Genomic DNA, 14,239 nt, shown 5'->3' with positions numbered 1-14,239 from the left:
TATGGGAACTTAATATATTTCACTATTAGGTTGAGAAAAGCCTGATGTAAAAATTCTTATGGGAACTTAATATATTTCACTATTAGGTTGAGAAAAGCCTGATGTAAAATTCTTATGGGAACTTAATATATTTCACTATTAGGTTGAGAAAAGCCTGATGTAAAAAATTCTTATGGGAACTTAATATATTTCACTATTAGGTTGAGAAAAGCCTGGTGTAAAAAATTCTTATGGGAACTTAATATATTTCACTATTAGGTTGAGAAAAGCCTGATGTAAAAATTCTTATGGGAACTTAATATATTTCACTATAAGGTTGAGAAAAGCCTAATATAAAATTGTTATGAGAACTTAATATATTTCACTATTAGGTTGAGAAAAGCCTGATGTAAAATTCTATGGGAACTTAATATATTTCACTATTAGGTTGAGAAAAGCCTACTGTAAAATTCTTATGGGAACTTAATATATTTCACTATAAGGTTGAGAAAAGCCTAATATAAAAATTGTTATGAGAACTTAATATATTTCACTATTAGGTTGAGAAAAGCCTGATGTAAAAATTCTGATGGGAACTTAATATATTTCACTATTAGGTTGAGAAAAGCCTGATGTAAAAATTCTTATGGGAACTTAATATATTTCACTATAAGGTTGAGAAAAGCCTAATATAAAAATTGTTATAGAACTTAATATATTTCACTATTAGGTTGAGAAAAGCCTGATGTAAAAATTCTATGGGAACTTAATATATTTCACTATTAGGTTGAGAAAAGCCTACTGTAAAAATTCTTATGGGAACTTAATATATTTCACTATAAGGTTGAGAAAAGCCTAATATAAAAATTGTTATGAGAACTTAATATATTTCACTATTAGGTTGAGAAAAGCCTGATGTAAAAATTCTGATGGGAACTTAATATATTTCACTATTAGGTTGAGAAAAGCCTGATGTAAAAATTTTTATTTTCTAAAACAAAAGCATTTGAAATATAAAACTCGTGGAAAGAAACAAGAAAAACAAGGCACGAGGTGTAAGCGGCTCGTGTTTGAATTTGTATGCTTTAGCGCCATCTGACGTCGCAGAATGTTATACTTATTTATTTATAAAACCAGTTGATGTTTAGAATAATAATTGGAAATGTTTAAAAATTATTTCTGTGATGCACTAAAGATATTGATGCACATATGATGCTTTAATAAAACTATTCGATGTGTGTAAGTCTATGATGACAAGGCTTTTAATTACATAAGTCACACATAAACAATAGAATCAACACTGCTATTATTCACCGTATTTATGACGGATTTGTTTGATCAACCCTTTTCGCTGTGTGACGTAACAGGCAACAACAGTAAAAGTAACGAATAGCCCTCGAAAGTTACGGGCCAATCAGTACAGCCTCCACCCCATAGCTCACCCTAATGTCACATTTCATAACTAACTGTAATAAATACGATTTGTGAAGAGAAGATTAGCCAACACAGAGGCAGATTTGTTTGTTTGTTTGTTTGTTTGTTTGTTTGTTTGTTTGTTTTGGAATTTCGCACAAAGCTACTCGAGGGCTATCTGTGCTAGCCGTCCCTAATTTAGCAGTATAAGATTAGAGGGAAGGCAGCTAGTCATCACCACCCATCGTCAACTCTTGGGCTACTCTTTTACCAACGAAAAGTGGGATTGACCGTCACATTATAACGCCCCCACAGTTGGGAGGGCGAGCATGTTTCGGCGCAACTCGGGCGCGAACCCGCGACCCTCAGATTACGAAGTGCACGCCTTAACGCGCTAGGCCATTCCAGGCCCTCACAGAGGCAGAAGAAATGGAGTCGAGTCAGTTAAAAGTTGATAAATACTTTCCTGATCAAATCAAAACTGAGATGATTTAAGATTTGAATTCAGTCGTACTCGTAGAATATTTATTGGTAAAAATCAGCTACGTTAGTAATCTCTAATATATAGAAAAACCTCTGCGTTTTGGTTTCTTTGTTTTGAATTTCGCGCAAAGCTGCGCTAGTCGTCACTACTTTAGCAGTGTAAGACGAGAGGGCAGGCAGCTGGTCATCACCACCCACCGCTAACTCTTGGGCTACTCGTTTACCAAGGAATAGTGGGATTGACCAGCACAGTATAACGCACCCACGCCCCAAGGGTGAGCATGTTTGGTTCGACGGGATTCGAACCCACGACCCTCATATTACGAGTCGAACACCTTAACCCATCTGACCATGCCAGGCCATTGGTTTTTGGTAACACTACATTCCAACTGTTTGTGTTGATTAAAGACGGTTGTTCCTGTATAAAATGTTGGTGATATGGCAGAAAATTCATAAATAGTTGATAATTGAATCGACATTTTTATTTTCATGATAAATTTTATGCACTTGGCTCTAAGCTAGGTGTTCTCACACTACATCTTTACAACAGGCTTATTATACCAACACTCACTACACTTATAAGGTTTCACGATACTCAACCCCGTCACGGGCCTCTTGCATTCCCGACATTAAAATCTTAATGGGAAGAAAGTAATCGAACTATTACACTACTGGCCATAATCTTAAGGCCAATGATCATAAAGGAAAAAAATATGCATTTTACGTTGTTAGACTCAACCACTTATTTGAGTAGAGTTTCGAAAAATGAAAATAAGAAAAGGGAAAATAAAAAAAAAAACACTTTTTTAGCATTTAATAGGGAAAATGTGCTATAACCACCTTCACTCTTCTGAGAAATATTTTTACTAGATTTTGGAACATGGCTGCGGGTATTTGCCCCTGTTCAACCACAAGAGCATTAATGACGTCGCGCACTGATGTTGGTGAAGAAAGCTGGGTTCGCAGTCGGCGTTCCAGTTCATCCCAAAGGTGTTCGATGGGGTTTAAGCCAAGGTTTTGTGCAAGCCAGTCAAGCAATGGGTTTGGCTGAAAACTCCGAACTCACTAATTAGAAGGGGTGTCCACATACTTTTGGCCATGTATTGTATAAGTACCCTGGTGGTGATAAGTATTAACTGAACAAGTTAGTCATTTAGAAGTTGAAAGAGGTAAGGCTAGACAGAGGGAAAGTACCGTTATGTCTTAAAGACTACACGTATACATACATGATTATATGTTAAATTCTATAACATTCTCGTTCGTATTAATAATTTCATTTATTGTGTGTTCTGCAAATGTTTTTACAGTTCCAGTCGCCCCCTCTATCGGCACTTTTGTTTCATCCAACTCCACGTCCATCAGCCTGCAAATGAACGGTTGGGAAAGCGGTGGGTGTCCAGTTAACTCATATATTGTCCGGTACAAACGTCTTTTCAGTAATGACTGGAAGACTATTACCACGGATCTGAAACGTCTTCGTAACCACGTGGTAATCCAGGGTCTATCACAAGGCACGTGGTACAAGTTACGTGTAACAGCACATAACAGTGCTGGTTCCACAGTGAAAGAATATGACGTTTCTACCTTGACCGTCGATGGAGGTACTTATTACTTCTACTGGAAGATTGGGTTATATTTACTTCCTGTTTCAGTTTTAAACTACTCAAGTTTCTTACATTAAGTTTTTGAAGTTCTTACATTAAATTTCTAAGTTTCTTACATTAAATTTCTAAGTTTCTTACATTAAATTTCTAAGGTTCTTACATTAAGTTTCTGAGGTTCTTACATTAAGTTTCTAAGTTTCTTACATTAAGTTTCTAAGGTTCTTACATTAAATTTCTAAGTTTCTTACATTAAGTTTCTGAGGTTCTTACATTAAATTTCTAAGGTTCTTGCATTAAGTTTCTAAGGTTCTTACATTAAATTTCTAAGTTTCTTACATTAAGTTTCTAAGGTTCTTACATTAAGTTTCTTACATTAAATTTTTAAGGTTCTTACATTAAGTTTCTAAGTTTCTTACATTAAATTTCTGAGGTTCTTACATTAAGTTTCTAAGTTTCTTACATTAAATTTTTAAGGTTCTTACATTAAGTTTCTAAGTTTCTTATATTAAATTTCTGAGGTTCTTACATTAAGTTTCTAAGTTTCTTACATTAAATTTTTAAGGTTCTTACATTAAGTTTCTAAGTTTTTTGCATTAAGTTTCTAAGTTTCTTACATTAAGTTTTTGAGGTTCTTACATTAAGTTTCTAAGGTTCTTACATTAAGTTTCTAAAGTTCTTACATTAAGTTTCTGAGGTTCTTACATTAAATTTCTAAGTTTCTTACATTAAGTTTCTTAGGTTTTTACATTAAGTTTCTAAGGTTCTTACACTAAGTTTCTAAGGTTCTTACATTAAGTTTCTAAGGTTCTTACATTAAGTTTCTATGGTTCTTACATTACATTTCTACGTTTCTTATATTAAGTTTCTAATGTTCTTATATTAAGTTTCTAATGTTCTTACATTAAGTTTCTAAGGTTCTTACATTAAGTGTCTAAGGTTCTTACATTAAGTTTCTAAGTTTCTTACATTAAGTTTCTTAGGTTCTTACATTAAATTTCTAAGTTTCTTACATTAAGTTTCTGAGGTTCTTACATTAAATTTCTAAGTTTCTTACATTAAGTTTCTTAGGTTTTTACATTAAGTTTCTAAGGTTCTTACACTAAGTTTCTAAGGTTCTTACATTAAGTTTCTAAGGTTCTTACATTAAGTTTCTATGGTTCTTACATTACATTTCTACGTTTCTTATATTAAGTTTCTAATGTTCTTACATTAAGTTTCTAAGGTTCTTACATTAAGTGTCTAAGGTTCTTACATTAAGTTTCTAAGTTTCTTACATTAAGTTTCTTAGGTTCTTACATTAAGTTTATAAGTTTCTTACATTAAGTTTCTAAGGTTCTTACATTAAATTTCTGAGGTTCTTACATTAAGTTTCTAAGGTTCTTACATTAAGTTTCGATGGTTCTTACATTAAAATTCTACGTTTCTTACATTACGTTTTTAAGGTTCTTACATTAAGTTTCTAAGGTTCTTACATTAAGTGTCTAAGGTTCTTACATTAAGTTTCTAAGGTTCTTACATTAAGTTTCTAAGGTTCTTACATTAAGTTTCTAAGTTTCTTACATTAAGTTTCTTAGGTTCTTACATTAAGATTCTAAGGTTCTTACATTAAATTTCTCAGTTTCTTACATTAAGTTTCTGAGGTTCTTACATTAAGTTTCTAAGTTTCTTACATTAAATTTCTAAGGTTCTTACATTAAGTGTCTAAGGTTCTTACATTAAGTTTCTAAGGTTCTTACATTAAGTTTCTAAGGTTCTTACATTAAGTTTCTAAGGTTCTTACATTAAATTTCTCAGTTTCTTACATTAAGTTTTTGAGGTTCTTACATTAAATTTCTAAGGTTCTTACATTAAGTTTCTGAGGTTCTTACATTAAGTTTCTAAGGTTCTTACATTAAGTCTCTAAGGTTCTTACATTAGGTTTCTGATGTTCTTACATTATGTTTCTGAGGTTCTTACATTCCGTTTCTGAGGTTCTTACATTGCTAATGAAGTATTTTCATAAAGCTTACTAAACTCTCTCACTTCATGGTTCACTTCATTGACTTTCTCTCAGTTAAAGTCCACAAACCAAAGATATTTCCAGAAAACCTGGCGTAAGCTTAGAATTTTCTAAATGTTTGTTATGAGACAGATTGTGCACCCAAAACTCTCTCACTTTCGTAATTCTATTAAAGAACTATGTTTAGTATTACATTATTATTTTACCTGTTGTACAGCTTGTGTTATTGTAAATATTAGTTTTATTGTAATCATGCTTGGCTATCTTACATCCTGAAAAGGACAGAGACAAAATTACTGTGTGATTATAATAATCACCACCAGAACTCGATTGGACCCCCTATCTTCTAGATTAGGCTTATCAAATTGGATTCTGATGCACCATATATGGTGTTTAACAATAACGACCTTCTATTTTACATTGCTCAGCACGTACATATGATTATATCTGTCTCAGCTACGATTGGTCCATTAGCTGTTGGAGGATATCACCGACCTGGAAAACCATGGGAAGAACTGAACATAATTATTCCAATAGTCGCGGCTGCTGTTGCCCTGACAGTCGTTTTGGGTGTGGCGATCTGCGTTTGTTTTAAAAGACGACAACCAGGTGAGAATTGGTTGTTGGTTTGTAGAACTGGGTTGTGTTTTATTGTGTGTAGTTGTAGTTTAAATGTCTAATTTCGATAATGTAGATAAATTCCTACAATCGTTGCAAAACATTCAGGGGCTTCACAGAAGAGTTACTATTACGTAAAGAAATTATAATTTATCTAATATCGGCTGGATCCTTAATTATCGAATATACTTATCTTCTAACGTAAATGTAAACATATTTTAGTGCAATCTATCTGTGTGTGTCTTAGTGACTAGCATGTCGGTCTGGGGATTGAAGAGTCCAAGATTCGAAACACGAAGCCATTGCATATCCTCCATGTTTTTGTCTTGTTTAATCCACAGATGACCTTTATGACCAGAACAGACAGAGTCCTGAAGGACTAGTTGTAAAGCACCGGACAGGTCAGAAGAAACTGACGGAAGACGTTCAGTACCAGGAGGTGCCGACCTACCACCAGAGAGCGCTAAAAGTTCAGAGACCATTGCGTAACGACGCATCCCTGGATCGTAACCAAGCTTTACCTCCACCAGAGGACCATTGTGTTGGTAAAGGGCATTATTCTTGTTTTGCATATTAACCATTAATTAAGAAATAATAATTATTTTATTCTACAGTTTTTCGTTTCAAAATTGAAAATCACGTGACTGCCTTGTTGCGTTACAATATGCGCGTGAATTAATGTTTCAAATTACTTTACTTTTCAAATAATGATATGAAAGAAATGTCATTACGATAATCATCAATTAGACGTAACACACTATTCGTTTTGCATTTATTGTTAATGGGATGACAACATAATTAGGCTTAACACACTATTCGTTTTGCATTTATTGTTAATGGGATGACAACATAATTAGGCTTAACACACTATTCGTTTTTCATTTATTGTTAATGGGATGACAACATAATTTGGTTCGTCAACACGAAACTATTTCCTTCGGATAGAGATTTTTGACAGATGTCATCACGGTCAGTCATAACTGCTTCACAACCCATGGTCAGGTGGTTAAGGAGCTCTAAGGGTCGCGGGTTCGAATCCCCCTTACATCAAACATGCTCGCCTTTTCAGCCGGGGGGGGCGTTATAATGTCACGGTCAATCCCACTATTCGTTGATAAAAGAGTAGCCCAAGAGTTGGCGATGGGTGGTGATGACTAGCTGCCTTCCCTCTAGTCTTACACTGCTAAATTAGGGACGGCTAGCGCAGATAGCCCTCGAGTAGCTTTGTGCGAAATTCAAAAAACAAACAAAACCCACCATATTTATTGTTTTTAATTTTTGTCCACTCTTCAATATAACGTTATGAAAATTAATAAGGGCTTACAGTACTAAAATTCTGGGTTAGATTCTCCGCGATAGAAAAAGTGCAGATAACCCTTAGTGTGGCTTTACACTAAGGAGAAATACCAACAAGAATATAGGACTGGAGGACATCATTAGTGAGTATAGCCCCCTAGTGGCACAGCGGCGTGTCTGCAGACTCGATACCCATGGTGGGCAGAGCACGGATAGCCCTTTGTGTAGCTTTGTGCTTACTTCAACCCAACTAATCAATGATTATAGAACATTCTGGTTTTTGTTGAGCATCATTGGTAATTATAGAACATTCTGGTTTTTATGAGACTTTATGATGCTGATGGGAAACATAGTTTCACATAAAAAGTGAACTCACAAAGGACCTGTATAATCACAGAGGTCAATGTCAGAAACTCGTTTGTCAACTTTTCAAGTTGTTTTGAACATTACTTAGTGTATTTATTACGAAACAGAAATGCAGTGTTTCGACCATTCGTAGAACCTGGACGAGCCTGTTAAATGTTTTCGACATTCAATTTATGCAATGCAGTTAAAGGTGTGTTTCGAACATTTAATCACACCTTTTGCAACCTAAAGAGCTGAGTGAAATTAGTTCGTCATTAAGTGCAAAGCTGCACAGTGGGTTCTAACTATTAAATTTATCATTAATATGAAAACATTTTTTGTAACTTTATAAACTCGCAGAATTAACTGTGAGTCTCTTGAGGTACAACCAAGCTAATGGAAAACGTAAATAATTTTATATGAATTTGATTAAATGTAAGTGATGATGGCATGTGTTGTGAATAATATCTGACACCTGACTCACGACAAATAAACAATCAGACTCAACACGGTTTTGTTTCCCCAGGTTACGAAGACGATCTGACACCGTACGCCACCTGTCGACTTCCAGGTTGCGACTCAGACACAGAAAGTTCCCAGGGTACTGTTCGAGAACTTCAGACGTTCACCAACCAATACCATCGACCGATTCCAGATCCTTCGGCTCAGTACGACGTTCTCTTTCACGTTGGTTGGAAAAATCCATCAGTTTGTTTGTTTGTTCTGAAATCAATCCAATGTTTCAACTCACGATTTATTAAACTCTACGTTTGACAAGCTGTTCATTAATCTGCGTACTATTTATTTAAAATCCACGATCGCGAAAAACCGACCTTAATTTAAAAGTAAAAAAAAAAGTCAGGGTAGAAAAACTGATTGGAGGTGCCAGTCAGATTTCGTAACAGTAATCCAATGTAAAACACTTCTTGTTTTGAATGAGGAATATATGCTCATAAGTAAAACCTGTAAAATATCTTATCAGGAGCATCCACATAGAAAATAGGAAAGTGTAGTGTTTGTAGGTGTTGTTTATATTTGAATTCATGTTTGAATGATGTAAATCATATTAACTGGATGCAAAAAAAGTAAAAGAACAGTAACGAAAAGGTCAAGGGATCTGAAGTCAAGATAGAATTAGGTTAAAAGAAAGCATGGTGTATAATATTGAATCTAGAAAATATGAGAACGCTGAAACCTCTAAAACCATTACTGCTATATACAGCTGTATCTTTATTAATACTTAATGGATTTTAAATCTGAAAATAGATTCTGAATAGTAAGGTCAAATAGTCTATTTCAACCAATCGGCACCTTCTGGGACATAATATTTTAAAATTTGGCGCGACCCCTGGAGGAGTCGGTTTTTCGTGAATGGATGTCTCAATAGAGTATTCGTTTCAACAGGTTTTTATTTAACACATTCTTTATGTTATAAATTTATTCAACAAAGAATACATTCTATAATGTATTTATTTGACGAAGGATTAATTTTAATAGATATATATTAATCAGTCTTTATTATTCTACAAGTTTTTACCAACACTTGAAAATGTTATTGACTCCTGTTAACACAAACACTTTTATTGACCAACACTTCATTCGATCATATTTTATTCTTCAAAATCTTTAGTTAATATAACAACTTTAATTGTAGACCTTTCTAATTTTATGAAACCAAATCTGTAATAGACTATTTTCTCTTGAAGCAAATTCTTTGTCCTATACTTCTTTACTGACAGTTATTAGTTCACTTAACTTCCAGAAATTACATAGTTAGCAAAGTAATTACAAACACTTCTGAATATTGGCGGGGTTACTGATAGGGGCGCTGTTGTTCCCAAATTTAGAAAGCTGTTTGTTTGTTTTTTTAATTTCGCACAAAGCTACTCGAGAGCTATCTGCGCTAACCGTCCCTAATTTAGCAGTGTAAGACTAGAGTAAAGGCAACTAGTCATCACCACCCACCACCAACTCTTGGGCTACTATTTTACCAACGAATAGTGTGATTGACCGTCACTTATAAAGCCCACACGGCTGAAAGGGCAAGCATGTTTGGTGTGACGGGGATTCGAACCCGAGACCCTCAGATTAAGAGTCGAGCGCCTTAACCCACCGGGCCATCCCAGACCATTCGGGTTTCGACATACATGATGGGCAGAGCAGGGATAGCCCATTGTTTAAATTTGGGCTTAATTAGGAACAAATAAAGTATTTTACTGTCATACTTCCTTTTAAAAGTTTTATTTTGTTCAACGGGTAATGTTTTACAATAACATTCATAAAACAAGGACTTTAAAGTTTGGTCATTCTACAAAACTTATTTTAAGTATAGTTACAAATGGTACTAAATACTGCACGTGATTTAATAAAATGTGAAGTTTGAATTCTAACATATATTTATCTTTGTTTCAAGGACACACATTAACGACATTAATTTTTTTTAATTGCAGGGAAACCACACAGCACTGGGGAGAACTTGTCGTGAACCTTCAACAAAACCGTGGTAAGTATCATATTTAAATCGGTCGAACTTAAAACTGTCATTTGAAAAGTGTAGCAACAGTATTTCCAATATGTCCTCGTTTTGCTTCCACACATAAGTTTTGTTTGTTTGTTTTGGATTTTGCGCAAAGCTACACGAGGGCTATCTGCACTAGCTGTCCCTAGTTTAGCAGTAAAAGACTAGAATGAGGGCAACTAGTCATAACCACACTCCACCAACTTTTGGGCTACTCTTTTACCAACGAATAGTGGGATTGACAATCACATTATAACGCCCCCATGGCTGAAAGGGCGAGCATATTTGGTGCAACGGGGATTCGAACCCGCGACCCTCAGATAACGAGTCGAACGCCATAACCCACCTGGCCACGCCGGGCCCGTTTTTATAGAGAAGCAAACATTAAATCGGTAATATAAAAATATCGTTGTTTTTATAGAGAAACAAACATTGAACCAGTAATATAAAAATATCGTTGTTTTTATAGAGAAACAAACATTGAATCAGTAATATAAAAATATTGTTGTTTTTTTATAGAGAAACAAACATTGAACCAGTAATATAAAAATATTGTTGTTTTTATAGAGAAACAAACATTGAATCAGTAATATAAAAATATCGTTGTTTTTATAGAGAAACAAACATTGAACCAGTAATATAAAAATATTGTTGTTTTTATAGAGAAACAAACATTGAACCAGTAATATAAAAATATCGTTGTTTTTATAGAGAAACAAACATTGAACCAGTAATATAAAAATATTGTTGTTTTATAGAGAAACAAACATTGAACCAGTAATATAAAAATATTGTTGTTTTTATAGAGAAACAAACATTGAACCAGTAATATAAAAATATTGTTGTTTTATAGAGAAACAAACATTGAACCAGTAATATAAAAATATTGTTGTTTTATATAGAGAAACAAACATTGAACCAGTAATATAAAAATATTTGTTGTTTTTTATAGAGAAACAAACATTGAACCCGTAATATAAAAATATCGTTGTTTTTTATAGAGAAGCAAACATTGAACCAGTAATATAAAAATATTGTTGTTTTTATAGAGAAACAAACATTGAACCAGTAATATAAAAATATTGTTGTTTTTTATAGAAAACAAACATTGAACCAGTAATATAAAAATATTGTTGTTTTCATAGAGAAACAAACATTGAATCAGTAATATAAAAATATTGTTGTTTTTTATAGAGAAGCAAACATTGAACCAGTAATATAAAAATATTGTTGTTTTTATAGAGAAACAAACATTGAACCAGTAATATAAAAATATCGTTGTTTTTATAGAGAAACAAACATTGAATCAGTAATATAAAAATATTGTTGTTTTATAGAGAAACAAACATTGAATCAGTAATATAAAAATATGTTATTTTATAGAGAAACAAACATTGAACCAGTAATATAAAAACATTGTTGTTTTTATAGAGAAACAAACATTGAATCAGTAATATAAAAATATTGTTGTTTTTATAGAGAAACAAACATTGAACCAGTAATATAAAAATATTGTTGTTTTTTATAGAGAAACAAACATTGAACCAGTAATATAAAAATATTGTTGTTTTATAGAGAAACAAACATTGAACCAGTAATATAAAAATATTGTTGTTTTTTATAGAGAAACAAACATTGAATCAGTAATATAAAAATATCGTTGTTTTATAGAGAAACAAACATTGAACCAGTAATATAAAAATATTGTTGTTTTCATAGAGAAACAAACATTGAATCAGTAATATAAAAATGTTGTTTTATAGAGAAACAAACATTGAATCAGTAATATAAAAATGTTGTTTTTATAGAGAAACAAACATTGAACCAGTAATATAAAAATATTGTTGTTTTCATAGAGAAACAAACATTGAATCAGTAATATAAAAATATTGTTGTTTTTTTTTTTTATAGAGAAACAAACATTGAACCAGTAATATAAAAATATTGTTGTTTTTATAGAGAAACAAACATTGAACCAGTAATATAAAAATATTGTTGTTTTATAGAGAAACAAACATTGAACCAGTAATATAAAAATATCGTTGTTTTTATAGAGAAACAAACATTGAACCAGTAATATAAAAATATTATTCTTTTCATAGAGAAACAAACATTGAATCAGTAATATAAAAATATTGTTGTTTTTTATAGAGAAACAAACATTGAACCAGTAATATAAAAATATTGTTGTTTTTATAGAGAAACAAACATTGAATCAGTAATATAAAAATATTGTTGTTTTTATAGAGAAACAAACATTGAACCAGTAATATAAAAATATTGTTGTTTTTTATAGAGAAGCAAACATTGAATCAGTAATATAAAAATATTGTTGTTTTATAGAGAAACAAACATTGAATCAGTAATATAAAAATGTTGTTTTTATAGAGAAACAAACATTGAATCAGTAATATAAAAATGTTGTTTTTATAGAGAAACAAACATTGAATCAGTAATATAAAAATATTGTTGTTTTATAGAGAAACAAACATTGAACCAGTAATATAAAAAAAATATTGTTGTTTTTATAGAGAAACAAACATTGAACCAGTAATATAAAAATATTGTTGTTTTATAGAGAAACAAACATTGAACCAGTAATATAAAAATATTGTTGTTTTTATAGAGAAACAAACATTGAACCAGTAATATAAAAATATTGTTGTTTTATAGAGAAACAAACATTGAACCAGTAATATAAAAATATTGTTGTTTTTTTATAGAGAAACAAACATTGAACCAGTAATATAAAAATATTGTTGTTTTTATAGAGAAACAAACATTGAACCAGTAATATAAAAACATTGTTGTTTTTATAGAGAAACAAACATTGAACCAGTAATATAAAAATATTGTTGTTTTTATAGAGAAACAAACATTGAACCAGTAATATAAAAATATTGTTGTTTTATAGAGAGAAACAAACATTGAATCAGTAATATAAAAATATTGTTGTTTTTATAGAGAAACAAACATTGAACCAGTAATATAAAAATATTGTTGTTTTTATAGAGAAACAAACATTGAACCAGTAATATAAAAATATTGTTGTTTTATAGAGAAACAAACATTGAACAGTAATATAAAAATATTGTTGTTTTTATAGAGAAACAAACATTGAACCAGTAATATAAAAATATTGTTGTTTTTTTATAGAGAAACAAACATTGAACCAGTAATATAAAAATATTGTTGTTTTATAGAGAAACAAACATTGAATCAGTAATATAAAAATATTGTTGTTTTATAGAGAAACAAACATTGAACCAGTAATATAAAAATATTGTTGTTTTTATAGAGAAACAAACATTGAACCAGTAATATAAAAATATTGTTGTTTTATAGAGAAACAAACATTGAACCAGTAATATAAAAATATTGTTGTTTTTATAGAGAAACAAACATTGAACCAGTAATATAAAAATATTGTTGTTTTATAGAGAAACAAACATTGAACCAGTAATATAAAAATATTGTTGTTTTATAGAGAAACAAACATTGAATCAGTAATATAATTGTTGTTTTATAGAGAAACAAACATTGAATCAGTTATAAAAATATTGTTTTTTTATAGAGAAACAAACATTGAACCAGTAATATAAAATAAAAATATTGTTGTTTTTATAGAGAAACAAACATTGAACCAGTAATATAAAAATATTGTTGTTTTTATAGAGAAACAAACATTGAACCAGTAATATAAAAATATTGTTGTTTTTTATAGAGAAACAAACATTGAACCAGTAATATAAAAATATAGAGAAACAAACATTGTTGTTTTTATAGAGAAACAAACATTGAACCAGTAATATAAAAATATTGTTGTTTTATAGAGAAACAAACATTGAATCAGTAATATAAAAATATTGTTGTTTTATAGAGAAACAAACATTGAACCAGTAATATAAAAATATTATTGTTTTATAGAGAAACAAACATTGAATCAGTAATATAAAAATATTGTTGTTTTTTATAGAGAAGCAA

The 14,239-nt window shown here is 31.2% G+C and overlaps 1 protein-coding gene across 1 annotated transcript in view; it reads left to right on the top strand.

Annotated features, from left to right (window-relative positions):
* LOC143228623 (cell adhesion molecule Dscam1-like) overlaps positions 1-10,293 on the top strand; it is a 55,149-nt gene extending 44,856 nt beyond the window's left edge. Inside the window, exons 9-13 of the mRNA XM_076459849.1 lie at positions 3,183-3,476; positions 5,935-6,087; positions 6,438-6,641; positions 8,264-8,424; positions 10,188-10,293. Coding sequence (XP_076315964.1) covers positions 3,183-3,476; positions 5,935-6,087; positions 6,438-6,641; positions 8,264-8,424; positions 10,188-10,244 — 869 coding nt within the window. The 3' untranslated portion in view covers positions 10,245-10,293. The remainder of the gene's footprint in view (positions 1-3,182; positions 3,477-5,934; positions 6,088-6,437; positions 6,642-8,263; positions 8,425-10,187) is intronic.
* The last annotated feature ends 3,946 nt before the right edge of the window (positions 10,294-14,239 follow it).

Source organism: Tachypleus tridentatus, chromosome 10, assembly GCF_004210375.1.
Source record: "Tachypleus tridentatus isolate NWPU-2018 chromosome 10, ASM421037v1, whole genome shotgun sequence".
Taxonomy (NCBI): Eukaryota; Metazoa; Arthropoda; class Merostomata; order Xiphosura; family Limulidae; genus Tachypleus; species Tachypleus tridentatus.
This window is presented reverse-complemented; position numbering and strand designations above follow the sequence as displayed.